The 20,095-nt window shown below is 46.1% G+C and overlaps 1 protein-coding gene across 1 annotated transcript in view; it reads left to right on the top strand.

Annotated features, from left to right (window-relative positions):
- NPEPPS (aminopeptidase puromycin sensitive) overlaps window positions 1-20,095 on the top strand; it is a 109,766-nt gene that overhangs the window by 71,314 nt on the left and 18,357 nt on the right. Inside the window, exons 12-16 of the mRNA XM_056863851.1 lie at window positions 487-547; window positions 4,292-4,401; window positions 10,440-10,503; window positions 12,823-12,962; window positions 16,323-16,457. Coding sequence (XP_056719829.1) covers window positions 487-547; window positions 4,292-4,401; window positions 10,440-10,503; window positions 12,823-12,962; window positions 16,323-16,457 — 510 coding nt within the window. The remainder of the gene's footprint in view (window positions 1-486; window positions 548-4,291; window positions 4,402-10,439; window positions 10,504-12,822; window positions 12,963-16,322; window positions 16,458-20,095) is intronic.

Raw genomic sequence — 20,095 nt, 5'->3', positions numbered from 1 at the left:
TTGTATGCTATTTTTCTGCATCCGTGTGCATCATTCAAAGTGACACAGGATGGCATAATGTGTCTGGTATGGGGATTGGTGCCTGGGAAGGGTGGAGTTGGAGGGGGATGTGACATCACTTCCGAGTGATTCTCTAGGCTGCTTCCCCAGTGTCTGTGGTTTTTAACCATAGAGACTAGGGGAAATTCCTACTGTGTCACAATATGGAGGCCATTATTTTCTCCTGCTTTTTGGTTCCTTGGGGGTGGGAAATTGAGGCTGGGAACAGGTGATTCCCTGCTCTTGGCAGGTAAATAGGAAGCCTAGTTTGGTACCAACTAAGAATCCTTCCTAGTCTGTTGAAGGATGCTGGAGGAGTTCAACATTGGCTTGTCCAGCAAACCTGGCTAACTATTGAAAATGACTGTGTTGGGGAAAACAACACTTAAGCCTTTGGTATAGCGCCATGCTAACTTTTAAAGCTTTGTCTTGAAAATGTATTCCTAGGACTTCCGGAAAGGCATGCACTTGTATCTTACCAAGTTCCAGCATAAAAATGCAGCTACAGGTAACTTGCTTTAGTGTTTTCTCTCCTTGCTGACTCCTCTTTGCATTCATCCCTTCAACTCCAGAGCAGTCCATTTCAGAGAGATCCTGGCTTCCAGTAAGCAGTTTCTCGGCTTCACTATATGCTATAATTGCCTGAAACGAAGGGAATTTGAGTGGTAAAATACTTTCTGCTAAATTACAAATGGTGTTAGGCCACTCTCACAATCCTGACCACCTGGCAATGGGTTACATTTACTTTTGGGGGAAAATATACCCGGTTCTCAATTAGCTTAATTGTTGTTAACTTCTGGTTCCCTCCCCCAAAGTGAATTGCTAATTCAGTTAAGGTCTGCATTAACTTACATTAAAAAAGAAATGCATGGAATTAAATGTCTCAAGATCAGTAGGAACAGATGTGTTCCTCAAGCTGTTCTTCTGCTGTTGCATTTATTATTTTTGTGTAGTCCAGCAAATGGGCTAGGTGTTGTACAGAACAGATTTGAAATATTTTTGCCTTGAGGGTTGGCTGAGACTTATTTGTGGAATTTTAACCCTGTAAATGCCTTTGGAGTTGAGGTGTTCAATAGTTCTTCTGACCATGAATTTACAAAATGTCTGTTATATTTTGCAAGCTCCTTTCTAAGCAGATTGCTAGCTAACCATTACACTTCCAAACAGGGTCTCTGGTTGAGATCCAAAGAGCTGCTTTTCCATGCTGAAAAATATGGGCATGCCCTATAGAACTCTGTCTTTTTTTTTTCCCCCTGAGCAGCGTCTTGGGTCACAAACTGCCTTTGAAAGACCTCGATTTCAATAGCTTTTCGTGCAGCGAGAATGGAGGGGCAGGCTGTTCAACAAATGAAACCCCAGCATTCTCTTGGAGTTGTGGAAACTAATTGTGTGGTTCCTTGCATCCCAGCCTCTGATCGGCCAGGGTGGGGAGAGCAGTTCCGCAGCAATTATGTTCTGTTGGCAAGTGCGTAGCAGCTTGGGTCCAGTTCAGATGTTATCTTTTTGCAAACATAGGAGCCATTTCCTTATACGCTGGTAAATTTACTGGCTGCAGTCCAGAGAACTGAAGCATGCCTGGGGTCCACTGAAATCAGTGGAACTTAAGCGCTGAACTGTGGGTTTAAATGCAGTAGAATTCTCCACCAGACATCTGCATGGCTGACATATCTGGATTGTTTCTGTTGTCTGTATTTGAATGTATGGGGATCTGACTTGCCAATAGATTCCCTGCTTGGGCAGAAATGGCGCTAATGTGGTACAGGTTGAGTATCCCTTATCAGGAGTGCTTGGGAACAGAAGTGGTCCGTATTTTGGATTTTTCCGTATATTGAAATATTTTGGAATTTTTGCATATAATGAGATATCTTAGGGATGGGACCCAAATTCGCTTATGTTTTTATACATTTTATACACATAGCCTGAATGTAATTTTAAACAATATTTTAATAATTTTGTGTACATTGAACCATCAGAAAGCAAAGGTGTAACTATCTCACCAGAGGGAGATTAGGGGACTAGAGCAACTGTCCTATGGGGAGTGGTTAAGACGCTTAGGACTGTTTAGCTTGGAAAGAAGGCGGCTGAGGGTAGACATGATAGAGGTCTATAAAATTATGCATGGTTTGGAGAGAGTGGACAGGGAGAAGTTTTTCTCCCTCTCCCATAATACTAGAACACAGGGTTATCTGCTAAAGCTGGAGGGTGAGAGATTCAAAACAGATAAAAGGAAGTATTTTTTCACACAACGCATAGTTAAATTGTGGAACTCCCTGCCCCAGGATGTGGTGATGGCTGCCAGCTTGGAGGGCTTTAAGAGGGGAGTGTACATATTCATGGAGGAGAGGGGTATTCATGGCTGTTAGTTAGAATGGATATTAGTCATGCTGCATACCTATTCTCTCCAGTATCAGAGGAGCATGCCTATTATTTTGGGTGCGGTGGAACCCAGGCAGGATGGTGCTACTGCACTCGTCTTGTTAGTGGCTTCCTAGAGGCACCTGGTTGGCCACTGTGTGAACAGACTGCTGGACTTAATGGGCCTTGGTCTGATCCAGCAGGGCCTTTCTTACGTTCTTATGTATCAGCTGTTAAACAAGAGCAACAAAAAAAACCTAACTAACAACAGCAAGTGTTCAATCCACCTACGATGCAGTGCACGCTATATTTTATTTTTTTAGGTGAGAAGAAACATTGAAATTAGGCAGCATGGATGTGCCTGCATGCCGGCTCGAAGGGTCTGGTTTTCAGATCACTCCGGATATGGAATGTCCGGATAAGGGATACTCTGCCTGTATAACAGAATGTTGGGCTGGGACTAGAGAGACCTGAGTTCAAATTCTTTCTGTACTAGTGTGCTTGTTGGGTGATAGTGAGCCAGTCACACACTCTTGGCGTACCTGACTCACAGGGCTTGTGAGTTGGTTTTTTTATATGCCGACTTTCTCTACCACTTAAGGGAGACTCAAACTGGCTTACAATCACCTTCCCTTCCCCACAACAGGCACCCTGTGAGGTAGGTGAGGCTGAGAGAGAGTGACTTGCCCAAGATCACCCAGCTGGCTTCGTGTGTAGGAGTGGGGAAACAAATCCAGTTCACCAGATTAGCCTCCACCGCTCATGTGGAGGAGTGGAGAATCAAACCTGGTTCTCCAGATCAGACTCCCACCTCTCTAAACTACTGCTCTTAGCCACTATACCACGCTGGAGCAGGCATAATTCCCACATCTGCATAAACATCCTTATTGGCTTTGTAGATAAGCAGATAGTAATAACCATGTGGGGGCAATTGTGACTGAAGGTAGTTGAGCTCCGGCCTGGAATTATCTTCCTTCCAGAGTATTCTGGAAGTTTTGAGGCAGGTTTTTCGAGGTTGGGAGTGATCTGCAGCTTTTGATGGGGAGGATTCTGTACATAGCAAGGTGGATAGTCTGGACGAGCACCACTGTGAATCCAAATGAAGGGGTTTAGAGCCTCAGAGCTCCATCTGTGAAGTAGGAATAACGGCAAGACACCTTAGCAGGAGTGTGGGGTTGAGAGTATAGGGGAATCAAGATTAGAAATCACTTGTGTTGTTCTGGAGATGTGGCATACAAATGCTCTAATGCATTAATAAAAGTGCTGTAGAAATGATTAACATTGCCCTGTCAGACTCCTGGGTGACCAAGGCTAGCCTGTTCTCATCGGATCTTGAAAGTTAAGCAGGGTTGGCCTTGGTTAGTACTTGGATGGGGGACCACCAAGGAATTCCATTGTTACTCAGAGGCAGGAAATGGCAAAGACAGTATGGCATAGTGGTTAGGAGCGGTTGACTCTAATCTGGAGAACCGAGTTTGATTCCCCACTCCTTCACGTGAGTGGCAGACTCTAATCTGGTGAACTGGGTTGGTTTCCCCACTCCTACACATGAAGCCTGCTGGGTGATCTTGGTCTAGCCACAGATCTTTCCGAACTCTCTCAGCCTCACCTACCTCGCAGGGTGTCTGCTGTGGGGAGGAGAAAGGAAGGTGATTGTAAGCCGGTTTGATTCTCCTTAAAAGGTAGAGAAAGTCGGCATATAAAAACCAACTCTTCTTCTCTGTTCATCTCTTGCTGTGAAAACCCTTTGGGGATGCCGTAAGTTTGTTGCAACTTGGTAGCACTTTCCACCACCATCAGAATCCTAAAAGGTTGTGTGGTGGCATCTCCCCGAGGAAATGTTTTCTTTAGTGGTAGGAGGGGTGTTATTTTACCTCACTTTTTTTTCTTTCTCCAGAGGACCTTTGGGAAAGCCTGGAACATGCTAGTGGTAAACCTATTGCTGCTGTGATGAGTACATGGACCAAGCAAATGGGCTTTCCTCTTGTTTATGTGGAGGCAGAGCAGGTAGGTACAGGATTCATATCCAAGGGCATCTTCTGACTCTGATGAGGGCTCAGCTCGGACAGTGTGCCAACCCAAGTGCTCTAGCCATAGTTTAGAATCCAAGCTGTGCTTAGAGCTTTTAAACATGCAGGCTGTGGTTATAGACTGCTCATCTACTTTTGTTTTTCCATGTGCTTTGTGCTCTCCTTTCTGTGGGAGTAGGTTGCCTCTAAGGCTGGAAGCAACAGCCAACACTCTCCCTTTTGTCAGTGTAAGCAACATGGCAAATTCTAGTTAGCCAGCATGTTTCAAACCGTGGTTTCTGCCTCTGGTCTGTGGGCTTAATCTGTCAGTGTTCACATTGTACCAACCCATACCAGTGCTTTCTGAACCATAGTCTGGCATGATATCTGAATTGGGTTTGTCTTCACAGGTAGGCACCTCTGAACAAACCCAATGTCTACATTATGTGCAGATTAGGTCCCCCCCAAAAAACTTACATAAATATTTGATATGCATGTTCTTATTAATGAATCTGAGGTTTCATAGAATTTGGAATCTTAGAGAGGAGGAGGATTGAAAATGCAGGATGGGAGGGCAGCAGGAAAAGAGGAAGACCCAACAAGAGATGGTTGGACTCAATCAAGGAAGCCACAGCCCTCAATTTGCAAGATCTGAGCAAGGCTGTCAAAGGTAGGGCATTTTGGAGGACTGATTCATAGGGGCTCCATGAGTCAGAAGCGACTTGACGGCACTTAAAACATGACACCCTGTGTGTGTGTTATCAACAGCTTTTGTCCTGTAGTTGTGTGGTCTGGAAAATAAGTGGATAAAATGGAGGAAGGGAGAATGCTTACTCTGTCCTGGGCGTCTTAGAGGAAGGGGAAGGATAAAAATGTGATGTTGGTGGCATCATTTGAAGTCCTTAGATGGTGTTTAAAAAGAAAAAGATAACTGTTGAAAGGACTCATGGCATTATAGTAGTAGTAGTTTATTGTATAAGACCCTACTGGCCATTACAATCTAAAACAATATAACAGCAATTTTAAAATGTACAAACCAGTATCATTAAAAAATACATTAAAATGCGCCCGTTACTCATGGCATTATAGTCTTTGCTTTTAAAATAACAATTCTGTCCAAATTATGTGAAGACTGCATTATTCTGTAGCTCTGTTTCTACTTCTGAAACAGCTGGAGTCAGAGAAAAATGCACAGTACTGAAACTAAGGGGGAGGTCTATGGCTCAGTAGCAGAACATCCTCTTGACATGCAGAAGGTCCCAGGCTCAATCCCCAATTAAAAAGATAAAAGTAGGGGGTGATGTGAAAGACCTCTGCTTCATATCCCAGAGAGCTGCTGCTAGCTTGAGTAGACAGTACTGACATTGCTGGACCAAGGGTCTGATTCAGTATAAGGCAAGCTTCATGTGTTCGTGGTGCTGACCTTGATGGACCAAGGGTCTGATTCAGTATAAGGCAGCTTCATGTGTTCGTGGTGCTGACCTTGGTGGATCAAGGGTCTGATTCAGTATAAGGCAGCTCAATGTATTCATGTGTACACCTGGAAACTTTATTCATCTATTCTTTCATTAAGCATATGCCCATCTTCAAGCTTCAAAATATGTTTCATGTTCTTAGTGAAAGAAGGAATAACTGAAAATTTTTGCAGGGGTCAGACGGGGAGACTGGACACTACTAGACATTTTTAAGAGTGACGACTGAGATATTCAGAAAGCTGAATTGTGGTCCACGTGCCCCATTCTAGGTTTTTGCGTTGCTTTTCCACCAGTTCGCGGATTATGATGAGTGAGTAGGTGCAACCAGCTTACCACATGTGAAACACTGCTTATTTCCTAAATGTGCACTGAAGTGCTTCAGTATAAACAACTCTCAATGGCTTTGTAATAATCTGAAGCTCCTGTTACTCCAGCCCTAGTTACTGACTCATTCTGTTGCTACAGAGTGAGGATGTTCTACATTCCTTGCCAATGCATTGTTGAATGTTTTGTTTCTAATTCCTGGTTCTTGGTTTACAGAAGTAGACGATTAGATAGTACAGGGGGCCGGCAAACTCATTAGTCAAAAGAGCCAAATATCAACAGTACAACGATTGAGATTTCTTTTGAGAGCCAAATTTCTTAAACTTAAACTATATAGGTAGGTACACTGTTTATTAACTTAATAAACTTTAATTAAAGTTTTAAGTCTTAATTAAACTATAGGTACACTGAATAATACTTGATATCATACTTAATAGTGATCTTATTTATTGATAAAAATTAAATTGTAAGTCCCTGCCATTTCCCCCTCCCCGTCCGGAGTCCTCGTCTGGAGGCCTGGTCTACCGCCATAAAAGCCTATTGGTAGACCTGGCCTCCGGCTGAGTCCCATTGGGAGGCCAGGTCTACCCACTGGCTTTCTTGGCAGTAGACCTGGCCTCTGGGGGCCCATAGAAGCCAATTAGTGGACCTGACCTCTGAAGGGGGACTTTTTTCCCTCCGCGGAGTCCAAGTCTACCGCCAAGAAAGCCAGTGGGTAGACATGGCCTCTGAGGAGAGAAAACAACAGGGGAACGGAGTTGGCGCCGCAGAAGACGGGGCACTGCGGCCCAGCTCCGCTGCTGGGGAAGCGCCACCAAAGGAAGCCCGCCCCGCCCAACAGCTAATAGGGCCAGGAACCGCTGAGCCACCCGCCCAGCAATCGCGCGGCTAGAGGGGAGGGGAGGCTTTAGCCTCCTAACCATTGAGGGAAAGGGGGACCCGGCCATTCTCCACGGCGGGGGGCGGGGTAGAGACAGTGCGCCCGCTCGCCTGCGCTCTCTCTCTCTCTCTCTCTCTCTCTCTCTCTCTCTCTCTCTCTCTCTCTCTCTCTCTCTCTCTCTCTCTCTCTCTGTCTCTCTCTCTCTCTGTCTGTGTCTGTGTCTGTGTCTGTGTCTGTGTCTGTCTGTCTGTCTGTCTGTCTGTCTGTCTGTCTGTCTGTCTGTCTGTCTGTCTCTCAGGCGTGCCGGCTCCGCAGCCCAGCTGCCGGCGCGAACGGGCACGAGAGTAGGGGCTCTGAACCAAGTTCGGAGAGCCGCACTCAACGGGCCAAAGAGCCGCGTGCGGCTCGCGAGCTGCGGTTTGCCGACCCCTAAGATAGTAGGTCAAAACAGTCCCTTGTTGTATATAATTTATTGTGCACGTGCATTCGTCGCTCAAGTGAATCTTGCATTTTATGATTATACTGTCATGCACACACCTAAAATTAAACAAAGAGGAGAATCTCCCCACAAAGGTCATTTTAAACATGAAAATCAAGTGTATATAAATGTACCATACCTAAAAGTAAAGGTCCCCTGTGCAAGCACTGGCTCATTCCTGACCCATGGGACGTCACATCCCAACGTTTCCTAGGCAGTCTTTGTTTACGGGGTGGTTTGCCAGTGCCTTCCCCAGTCATCTTCCCTGTAACCCCCAGCAAGCTGGGTACTCATTTGACCAACTTTGGAAGGATGGAAAGCTGAGTCAACCTTGAGCCAGCTACCTGAAACCAACTTCCTTTGGTATCGAACTCAGGTCGTGAGCGGAGCTTGGACTGCAGTACTGTAGCTTACCACTGCACCACAGGGCTCCTGTACCATACCTAGCTCCCTCATTACACAACATTTTTAGACAGGTCATGGTATAGATATAAGTAAATCATTATGAGGTTTTAAAAAATCCTTTGACCGCAAGTATTTATACCTTTTTTTAAAGTGCATGAACCCCAGGGCCTTAAAGAGCAACAAAATTAATTCCAGCATCAGCTTTCATGAGCCAGAGCTCACTTGATCAGATGCACCTGGTTGGGGTACCATGAAAATCTGAAAACCATAGAGGAAAAAGTACAGAAGGTGGTTGTTCCTTAAAAGACTTGCCATGAATGGGATTGTGGGAATAACTCCCCCCCCCAATATCGTCACCATCCATGGATTATTAATAAAACTGACCATTTAATCATGTGGGTGAAGACCTTAACCTTTACCACCCATAAAGTATAGCAGGGGAAAAATATGTTCCATGCTTTAGTACAGATAGCAAAGCAGCCATGTGGTAAGCTGGCAGTCTGTTTGCTCACAAGGAGAGAAGACAAGAGAAACTGGAAAAGACAATCATTCTAGGAAAAGTTGAAGGTAGCAGGCAAAGAGGACGACCTAACAAGAAATGGTTCGATTCTACAAAGGAAGCCACAGCACACAATTTGCAAGACCTGAGCAAGGCTGTTAAAGATAGGACGTTTTGGAGGACATTGATTCATAGGGTCCCCATGAGTCAGAAGCGACTTGACGGCACTTAACACACACTCTGCCAGAATGGTGCTGCGTTGCAGACAGTAGGCGTTCATTTTCCCTCTATTGCTCTGATAACTTGTGTACCTCTAAAGGCAGGCTTTGGTTTAGCTCAAACCAAAGAATTGAATCAGGCACTATTTAGGTCTTAGCCTTGCACTAGAAACCCTTATGCTGCAACAGCTCTTTGGTATGCCTTTGCAAATAATTACTATATTGTTTTTTGTTGTTTTAAATAAATATACATGTACACACACACACACATATTAAATGTATGATGATGTGTGTTAACTGGCAAATTTTGCATAATTTGACAAGTAGGGTTCAGTGGGGGACTCAGATCCGCCTGGAAGTAATGTCTTCGGACCCAGAACCGCCATCTCCTAAATCCTAGATGGGAGTTGGCTGTGGTTACTCAGTAGAGAGAATCTTGCTCAGAGGTCCCCTCCTCCCCATCCATCCTTCAGGTGGGCGACTTAGTTTCCCAGACCTGATGACCTGATTCTCGCTTTTGGATCAGGCTGAAGTTAAGCACCAATTTCTTCTCTTTTGGCGGTAGAAGTGGCTGGGCCATAAAAGGTTGCCTAGAATACTCCTGTGTGGGAAACCAGTTTACAGAACAGGCAGAGTGGGTGATTTAGGAGTAGCTTTAGCTTTTGTCTGAGGAAATAGTACACACTCTGCTGGTGGGACCCATCAAGTGCATTTGAAGTCTCCACTGTCTTATGTTCAAGGCCCAACATTGGTGCTGGTGAATTAAACTGTGGATCAAGCTGGGCCAGCCAGCACCCTTGCTTCCGTGGCCTTTCCTGTGCATCTGGAATGCCTGACACCTCAGTCTTGGATGTTGTATTTCTTGACAATACAGCACATGGTAAGGGGAGGTAGCCGTGGCTCAGTGGTACCGCATCTGCATGCGGAAGATCCCAGGTTCAAACCCCTGGCATCTCTGGCTGAACGGATCAGTGGTTGGCGATGTGAAAGGCCACTGCTTGAGACCGTGGAGAGCCACTGCCAGTCACAGTAAACAAGACCGACCTTGAAGACCCGGTGGGCTGACCTAATATGAGGAAGCTTCATTTAGAGAGGGGCCGTAGTTCAGTGATGGAGCATCTGCTTTGTAGGCAGAAGGTCCCAGGTTAAGTCCCTGAGATCTACAGTTAAATAGATCAGAAAGGTGGTTGTGTGAAATATCCTTACCTGGAGCGCAGGGCAGCCTCTACCAGTCTGAGTAGACAATTCTGATATTGACCTTGATGGATCAGTAGTCTGACTCCGTATAAGGCGGCGTCATGTGCTTGTGGTAGCCTGGGAGATGGGGGGTAGGGAGCAACAAAAATGAAGTGTGTGGGGGGAGGAGAGGAAGAAGAGATGGGCAAGGAGAGGCAACTCAGCAAGTCTGATTTTACTAGGGTTGCCAACCTACAGATGGCACCTGGAGATCTCCAGCTATTACAGTTGATCTTCATGACCCAGATCAGTCCCCCTGGAGAAAATGGCTGCTTTGGAGGGTGGACTGTATGACATTATACTCTTCTGAGGTCCCTCCCCTTCCCAAACCCCACCCTCACTAGGCTTCACTCCCAAAATCTCCAGGTATTTCCCAACCCATAGTTGGCAACCCTAGATGTGCCCTTCAGAAATGGGGGAAATGAGGTCCTTGCCTCAGCAGAAGAATTTTGGGCCATATATCATGAGAGATGCTCAGAAGTGTGTGAATTACTACACTGGTCTCTTGTTCTCCATTCCAGCATGAAGACGACAAAGTGTTGAAGCTAGTCCAGAAGAAATTCTGCGCCAGCGGACCATATAGTGGTAAGGTGATGGCTAATAGCAGGAGCCAAGCGGCGCATCAAATTGTACGTGACACCAGCCGTTCCGTGAAACAGCCTTTGCACTATCAGTTTGTGCAGGCAGGTGTCCTTTTGAGGATTTAGATGTTTTGAAATAACTTGACCTTTTTAAAAAATAAAGATAACAACCTGCATTTCTGTTTTTTAAAATTCTTTTTCCTTCTAGTCTGCACATTTTAGCTTGGGAGACTGTAAAATTCCTTTAAAATTGCTCCATTGTGGGTTGGATCTTGCAGATTTATTTTTGTGACATCCCCCCCCCCCCCCCGTCCATACAGGAATCCTTGCCCAAGGTGCTTTTTGCATTGGGGGGTGGGGGAAGAGTTCCTTGTGCTGTGGGAAAGCACAGCTGTTAGGTGAATGGATCTGCAGGATCCAGCCCAGTGTATTAATATCTTCTGTATTCAAAGGTGACTTGCACAGGTCTTTCCAGAGGTCAGTAAAAAGATGGATTCACACCACAGCCTCCCCCGCCCCCCCCCCCCAAGCTGCCGGTAGAAAACTGGTGTCAAAAGGATTCAGTAGGATTGCTTTGCTGCTTCATAATCTTAACAGATCAGACATTTGGCCCTTGCTGGGAACATGGTCGAACCCTTGGTTGACCTGAGCAGAGCTATCATGAATCCCTGGTTGAATCCACGGTGCGGATCCTTATTGCATTGTGAGGTTAGAAGTAACTGAAAAAGATTTCTTGCCCAGCCCGTGCCTGACCCGCATCATTCAGACTGCAGTCACTCCAGGTGGCTCATAGCAGTGAGCCAAACCAAAAAAGAATATGTCGCCAGCCATTCCTGGGGGGAGGGGGAGGGAGAAATGACCATCCTTGTCACAGATCTTAGGTATGAGAGAGAGAACCATCCAAAAAGTCATCTGGAGGGAACTTTTGTAGAAGACCTAAATGCTGGCTGGTGTACAGCTCAAAAAGTGTGTGTCTGTTGCAGGAGAGATTCTTCATTGGCGCAGTCACTCTGCTTCTCCTCGCATATGTTCATGAGTCTGAGTCTTGAGGTCATATGTGTGATAAGAAGCTTGAGGGCAATTTCACACAGACTGTATAATGCACTTTTAATGCACTTTAACGATAGTTTGCAAGTGGATTTTGCCGTTCCACGCAGTAAAATCCAGCTGCAGAGTGTGTTGAGAGTGCATTTAAAGTGGATTATTTGGCATGTGTGAAAGCGCCCTTAGTTTCAGAAAGTACCCGTGTTGATCTGTGATAGAACAACTGGATTTGAGTCCAGTAGCACCTTAGAGGCCAACAAGATTTTGGGGGGTATTAGCTTTTGAGAGTCAAAGCTCCCTTCCTCAGATACTTCATCAGGTGGTATCTGACAGAGAGAGCTTTGACTCTCGAATGCTTATAGCCCCAAAACGTTGAGCGCATCACTGTTTCTTTCCCTCACTCGTTGCTTCACATATTTAATCGTCATGTGGAAGGATGTCCCATAGTCCCTTAATTTTGTTTGAGCAGCCATTCTTTCTAGTGAACAAAGCTTTCCCCCCCCCCCCGGGAGGGGGGAGAGCAAGGGCTGCTCTTGAAATGTTCGCACAAACAATGCAGCAGTTAAGAGTATTATTCCATTTTCAACAATGAAGCCATGTTCCCCTCTCATCTTCACTTTTCTCAAGTACAACTAAAACATGACTTTAGCACCATGGTAGCTTCTAGGGGTTGGAACCATACAACATGTGTAAAAGCAGCAGCTATGCAGTTGCATCATGGAAGCACAGGTTTTAAACACGCACCCCTCCCATCTTGTTTTCCAAATACACGTGGTTACAGTGGGTGCAACCATATTGCAACCCCATAGTCTGTTTTATGCTTTATGAAGAAGAAAAAAATTGCAGGGTTCCACATTTCAGTGGCTACTGTGCCGCTAAAGCAATTTTAGCGTAAATAGAGTATGCCTGAAAGAATTTTAAACCCAAGCAGTTGCTCATGTAAGTGCAGCCCTAAGTGACTTGGGGACAAGCAGCTGAAGAATTTCCACTCTGTTGAGGTTTCCTAGGTAAAACAGAAACGAAGATCGTGGAACTGCCATTCTTCAGAAATGTAGCATCCGTGTTTTAGCAAAGTGCTTTAAAAGTTCTGTAATGCTTTGTTAAAATATTTTCCCCCCTCTTGCATTGACACTGCAAATGTGCTGGCTTGTGAAGCATTTGTAACACAGCTATGAAACCCGCCAGAGGGGAGGGAATTTCCTTGAAGCTGGGGAGCAAACAGTGGACGGTATCTTGCCTTGTTCTGTCAGGTGTCCTTCTCTCTCCTTCTTTCATGTAGGGGAGGATAACCCTCTGTGGATGATTCCTATCAGCATCTGTACGAGTGAGGACCCAGCCCATGCCAAAATGCAAGTGCTGATGGACACGCCCGAGTTGACCTTGGTTCTGAAAGACGTTAAGCCTGAGCACTGGGTGAAGGTGAGCCTATACCAGAGGCGAGGCACTCCTTTGCAGGGAAGATAAAAGATTGTAGTGATGTCCCCTAACACCTGAAATAACTAGCAGGGCAGGCAAAGTGGGCGATCTTCCCACAGAATGTGCAAAACAGAAATGCCTAGGAGAGTATTTTGATAAACGAAGGTTCTGTTGTTCGGTCGGGGCGACTTGGGGATGGGGTGCCGGCTCCCGGCTCTTGACGGTGCAGAATTAACATCTGCGCCTGCCGTCAGGCGCCTGGGTGTGATCTTTGATGCCTCCTTAACTATGGAGGCTCAAGTCACAGCTGTTGTCAAGGCGGCATTTTACCATCTTCGCCAGGCCCGGCAGCTGGTGCCTTACCTCTCCCGCCCAGATCTAGCTACAGTTATCCATGCGACGGTCACCTCTAGGCTAGACTACTGTAACTCGCTCTATGTAGGGCTGCCCTTGAGACTGACCCAAAGACTCCAGCTGGTACAGAATGTGGCTGCGAGGCTCCTTACTGGGGCCTCGCCCCGAGACATATACAGCTAGTGCTCCGACAACTACACTGGCTCCAGCTGGAATATCGGATCAGATTTAAGGTGCTGGTTTTAACCTTTAAAACCTTACATGGTCAGGGACCCTTGTATCTTCGGGACCACCTCTCCTGGTATACCCCCCGAAGAGCATTACGCTCTGCTGACAATAATCTGTTGGTGGTCCCCGGCCTGAGGAATGTGCGGCTGTCCTCGACCGGCCCCGGCCTGGTGGAATGCTCTGCCTAATAACATCAGGGCCCTGCGGGACCTGAAGGAGTTCCGCAGGGCCTGTAAGACAGAGCTTTTCCGCCAGGCCTATGGTTGAGGACAGCCGCAGGTGAGATTAAGTGAGATCTGTGCTGGCCTCCCTACTCCCCACCCTGAGTTTGTGATCTGTTTGAGGGTGGATAGCCGAACCAATTATATATTATGGTTGGCTCATCTGCTACAGTAAGCACTTATATACGGCGACCATCTTTTAAATTAATTGGGTTGTTTTGTGGTTTTATGGTTTCATATATTTTATTGTTTATTGTTATATTGGAAATTGTAATGTTGTAACCGGCCCTGAGCCCGGCCTGGCCGGGGAAGGGCGGGCTAGAAATACAAAAATAAATAAATAAAAATAATAATAAAAGGAGTTAGAACTGCAGTGGAAGGGAACAGTTCAGGCGGGCGCCTTTGTAATGGAGTAGGTTTGTAGCCTTGTAGGTATCATCTTGCTGTTATGGCATTGTCTTGTACCTTTGTCTTTCCACTTTCTGCATTCTTTATAGTATACCTTGCCTTAGATAATTGCACTGTTTGTGTTGTTTTCAAACTCTGTGGCCCTACACCCTTTTGCCTTGTTGGTTATATGGCTATGTCTGATTGCATTGTTTGATATTCTGTAATTTGCCTTGAATTATTTTTTGTGGTTTTCCAGTGCTGTCTTAAAGCACTCCTAGTGGATTTACCTTTACTAATTAAAAGGATTTGGGGACTCTTCTTTCACTGCCAAAATTACCTTTAAAGTTCTTTCTGAGAACATAGAACTGTCTTTGTCGCTGTTCACCAGACTGCATTCACTGTTAATTTTCTTCCACTTCTCCACTTGTCAGTCCTTGTAAGCATTGGTCAGAGTACTCATAGAGGCCTGCCTGATTTTGAATGTGACACTTAGAAACGCAGAAGCACTTAACATGTGGGACTTTGCTATTGCAAAACATCCTGATTTAAACTGGGTTGCTTATTTGTGCAAAACAGCTCCATGTGCTTAATTAGTATGCCAGAGGTCTGTAACCCAGATGGGTGTTGCACGGGCCTGCTAATTAGGCGTAGGTAGCAACCTGGTTTAGGCAAGATGCTGTTTAAATGCGGTCCTTTTTTCATGTTATCAGGTTTAGATTAGGTCCTTGCTGGAGTTCGTTAAGGGGTGAAGGGGATTGTGCTTAAGATATCAAAGGCCCCCATAGACAGTATAGTTAAAATCACCAGTGCCACCACTCAAACTGAATTGCAGGGTTGTTGTTTTTTGTATATCCCTATTGTGAGAGCCAGATTGGTGTAGTGGTTAAGGTGTCAGACTAGGACGTGGTGATTATAAACTGGTTTGATTCTTCCTTAAGTGGTAGAGAAAGTCGGCATTAAAAAAATCAACTCTTCTCCTCCTCCTCCTCCTCACTATTCTAATGGCTGACAGCTCTTTTCTAGAATTCTGTATGGGAAAAAAGCCTGTCTTCTGCAATTTTACTAAAAAAATTATGCAAACCTATGTTTCTGGGTGTTACTTTGGAGTGTGCCTAAGACATTTTCCCACCACTGACTTACCCGATTGGGACTTGCTGAATGTTGGGGCAAATTTCAGCATCTCCCTGCAGGCTGCAATATGGTATCACAGTCAGTACTTGGTGTAGGCGAGGGGATCCCAGGCGCTGCTCAGCCATGAGGCTTTACATCGCAATGGGCCAATCATCATCTTTTCACCTAACCTGTAGGGGTGGTTAAAAGGGTAAGAGAATGCTGTGGGAATCAGAATAGCTCTGTTTCCCCCTAATGTTATCGCCTGTATACTGCTAGCAAGCGTGGGAGGAAAGGCCAATAAAGAAAATAGGATACAACCGCATGATAGACCCATGTTGCTGATGGGTCTTCTCAGATGTGTGCCTTCTTACTAAGAATATGACCTCTGCTTTTAAATGATTTTGGCCAGAGTCGGTGGTGACACTGCATTTCAGAGACCTGCAAGGACTCTGGAAAAGGAACCCAGTGTTCAGAAGTTTGTATTAAGCTCAGCATAATCACCATCTAGGCCAGTTAGGGATGCCTGCCTCCAGGTGGGACCTGGGGATTCCCTGGAATTACAGCTCATCTCCAGACTACAGAGATCAGTTCCCCTGGAGAAGATGAATGCTTTGGAAGGTGGACTCTGTGGCATTGTACCCCCAATGGGGTCTTTGTCCTCCCCAGGCTCCATCCCCAAATCTCCCGAAGTTTCCCAACCTGGAACTGGCAACCCCTAACCCCCTCCCACCTGCAGCCAGGGTAGACCTGGCAGTCCTAAGCCCGGTACAGAAAATAGCCATTTTGATAGTACATGACCTCTCCTCCGTGGTTGAATTCTTCCTCCTTCCTTCTGCTGAACTTTTTTCTTAATTGGTCATCATTTTCCGTTACTTTTGCAGTGCAAAGTGCTACTAGCAGCGTTTTTACATTCATCTTCCTGGTCCTGTGTTTTTCTGAAAGATACAGAAGAAGGGACCACGATTTTATTCCTGAAGTCAGTCCATTTATTCTGTGAGCTACTAACTGGATTGTATGTGTCCCCTTCTCTCTCCCCCCCCCCCACTTTTCTTTTCAGCTAAACCTGGGCACTGTAGGGTTTTACCGTACGCAGTACAGCTCTGAGATGCTGGAGAGTTTGCTCCCAGCCATCCGCGACCTCTCCTTGCCACCTGTGGACAGGTTGGGTCTGCAAAATGATCTCTTTTCTTTGGTAAGTGGCGGCTGGCCTTCCCTTTCTGTAACCTCTTGGTAGTGTTAGCAACTTTATAACAGGTTGTCCCCACCGCTGTAGAAACATGTCCCCCAAGAATCTAGCCACTGTTTCCAGAGGGGTAGTGTCTTTGTAGTTAACGAACGCTGCATCTCATTAATGAGGGGTGTGTGAAACAGTCCAGCAATGTGAAACAGTCCAGCAGTCCAGGCCTCAGATGCCCAGCCCGGGGAACTGTTTTGCCTCCACGAGGAGACATTTCCACTTTTTTGAGTCGATAGCTAAGGTTTCTCTGGGCGTTGTGCTGAAAGCATGTTTGTATTCTGCACTGATCAAGACTCTAAATTGGGGAATGAACTAGAGCAGGGACCCCCAAAGACCCGCTTTGGGGAACAGTGCAAAACCCCGTGGGATTTTTAACTGTTCCTTTGAATAGCTCACTCTGCACTGGGTTGCACTGCAGGCCATGCAAAATTAGCCTGAATGAAAAAAAAATTACAGGCCAGGGTTCAAAGAGCTGTAAGGCTTGTTGAGATACAGAGGGGAAACATCAGAAAGCAGCCGGCTTTCTTTGCTGACCTGTCAAATATGCCCATCTTCGAACCCTGGCCACTATTTTTTTTTCCATTCAGGTTAATTTTGCATGGCTTGCAGTGCAGTCCTGCGCTGAGTTACTCCAGCCTCAGCTCATAGATTTCAGTTTGTTTGAACCAGCTTAACTCTGTATTGGATTTCACTCTCCTTGTGAGGAGGGGCGAGCATGCAGTGCACTGTGGCCACACCATGGGACTTTTGGAAGTCTTGTCTCCTCCTGGTTTCAGCAATCCTTTCAGGTGCTGCTCGTGGATGTTGAAGTGTGTTGTTGTAGCTTTAAGTGTTCTAGAAACACATTTAAAAACCAAGAAAGCCAGTGATTCTTGACACGCTGAATTCTGTGCCAGTACTGAATTCCTTCCTGACGAGTTCAGTTGCAGACGTGTGGGGATACCTGCAGCTTTGTCAGTTCCCTAGATATACCCCAGTGTGGTTGTGTTGTCTCTTCTTATGTATGAGGGTATGAAACTGAAGCATGCAGAGGAAGCTGAAAGTAATTCTATGTGTTGTGCTCTCCTTTTAGCAAGGGTAGACTTGTTTCTTACATCTGTTGCGGGAATGTCCTCTTTCAGGTTGCCACTTTCTTAGAAAGTCAGGGAAATTGAAATTGGTCGGGGAAAGTCTTGGAAAATGTGATGAAGACATACAGGTTGAGTATCCCTTATCCGGGCATCCAATATCCAGACTGATCCGAAAACCAGACCTTTTGAGCCAGCATGCAGGCATTGCTCACAGGCCCTTAGGAGTGTCATTGATGGTTTAATGTATACAAAAATATTAAAAATATTGTTTAAAATTACATTCAGGCTATGTGTATAAAGCAGGGGTGGGGAACCTTTTTTCTGCCAAGGGCCATTTGGATATTTATAACATCATTTGTGGGCCATACAAAATTATCAACTTAAACATTAGCCTGCTATATTTGGTCAAACATTTAGCCAAGAGGCACGACCAGAGACGGCTCTGAGTGTCTGCCACGTAGAGCTACTCACTTTTGAGCTCTGCCGTCCCCAGCTGGGCCTAAGAGATTCAAGCAGGACAGCAAACACTAGATGGAGTGAGCTACAAGCCGCTCAGGGTTTGTAGGTGAAGGAGCCCGGTCCAGTAACGCCCCGATCCAGAACTTTCCCGCCCTACGTGTCTTTTGCAGAACTTAGGGGGGAAAGAACCAGAAGGGAGAGGGGGTACTGACCAAACCCCAAGCAGGCAGCTGCCCAGATGACCCCCCCGCGGGCAAGCAGGTAGGCATCCAACTGGTGGTGCACTCACCCACCTGGTGGCACAGGATGGTCTGTTGCACCAGCTGGGCGTAGCCGCCCAGCTCCATGCTGGAGTTGCTCCTGCTCCACATGGTCAGGGCCGGATTCTACAGCCGGCTCCTGCTATTTCCGCCTGCACGGATGAAATGAAAACACACTGGCTAAGAACTTGACCCCGCGTATTCTGGTCCTGCACCCTTTAACCCCTCCATTGTTGCCACTTCCGCCCCCAGCCCTCTTGTAGTACAGAGGGAATATGTTTCTCCATGGCCCAGGTGGGAAAGGGTTAACACAGTTTCTTGGGTGGTCCTAGCAGCTCCATAGCTAACGACTCTTCTGCGGGGGGGGGGAGTTCCTTTTCTCGGCCAAACAAACTCACATCCGCCTTGAATAGAGACTATTCCTGTCCACGGGAGGGGGCAGATCGCCAGTCTTAGATCCTTCTGTTCTAGAGATCTGCCAGGACCCACAAAGGGCCAGACCAAATGATTTCACGGGCCTTATATGGCCCCTGGGCCTGACATTCCCCATCCCTGGCCTGAGGTCATAGAATCAGCATTGCTGACAGATGGTCATCTAGCCTCTGCTTAATAATCTCCAGGGAAGGAGCACTTACCACCTCCCGAGGAAGTCTGTTCCACTGAGGAACTGCTCTGTTAGAAAATTCTTCCTAATGTCTAGACGGAAACTCTTTTGATTTAATTTCAACCCGTTGGTTCTGGTCCGACCTTCTGGGGCAACAGAAAACAACTCCGCACCATCCTCTATATGACAGCCCTTCAAGTACTTGAAGATGGTTATCATATCCCCTCTCAGTCTTCTCCTCTTCAGGCTAAACATCTCCAGCTCCTTCAGCCTTTCTTCATAGGACTTGGTCTCCAGACCCCTCACTATCTTTGTTGCCCTCCTTTTGGTGCTGTTGTATTTCACAAAGAACAAGCACTTTCCACATTCATGGTGCACTACGCTAAGTAAAGTTTGTCCGTGGGCTTTGTCTGCTCCTGCTGAAATTTACAGAGAACAAGCTCTCTCTCTCCCCCCCTCCTCTGACACCTTCTCAAATATAACGCTCGCAGATGGGTTTGTCTGCTTCTGCTAGATTGCAGAAAGCTCCACTTCCTTCCTTGCTAATTACACATTCTGCTAATTACACATTCTGGAACCCAGAAAGATCCATACCCTGAAAGCTCCTGCTTGCCAGACAGGCAGAGTGCTTCTGTGGAAGGCTGCATTGGGAACTACATTTCAAAGATTGCTTTTAAGAGGACTTCATGCTGAGTTCATTCCATGGCTGGAGACAGATGCAAAGGCTATTTGTAAAGTGTGCTACAAAACTTTTGAACTAATGTGATATGCAGCGCCATGAGCAAGCACCATTACACCAGAAGAACATGAAAATTATATCGAGTCAGCAGTCCGTTGCAATGTGTTTTGGTTCAAAACCAAGTACAAGTTATGGTAGTAAAAGCACAGAGGAGGAAGAGAGAAAAGCTCAGAAAACACTGGAAAACTTGTTCAGGGTGATGAAAAATGCAAAGAACTACCTGCTTTACAAATGGGGAGGGGCTGTGGCTCTGTGGTAGAGCATCTGCTTGGCATGCAGAAGGTCCCAGGTTCAATCCCTTGCATCTCCAGTTAAAGGGACTAGGAAAGTAGGTGATGTGAAAGACCATCTGCCTGAGAACCTGGAGAGCCGCTGCCTGTCTGAGCAGACAGTACTGACTTTGATGGACCAAGAGCCTGATTGAGTAGAAGGCAGTTTCATGTGTTCATGTGTACCTATGT

The sequence above is a fragment of the Euleptes europaea genome, chromosome 18 (genome assembly GCF_029931775.1).
Source record: "Euleptes europaea isolate rEulEur1 chromosome 18, rEulEur1.hap1, whole genome shotgun sequence".
Taxonomy (NCBI): Eukaryota; Metazoa; Chordata; class Lepidosauria; order Squamata; family Sphaerodactylidae; genus Euleptes; species Euleptes europaea.
The sequence above is the reverse complement of the archived record's forward strand: the minus strand, read 5'-3'. Positions and strand labels throughout refer to the sequence as shown.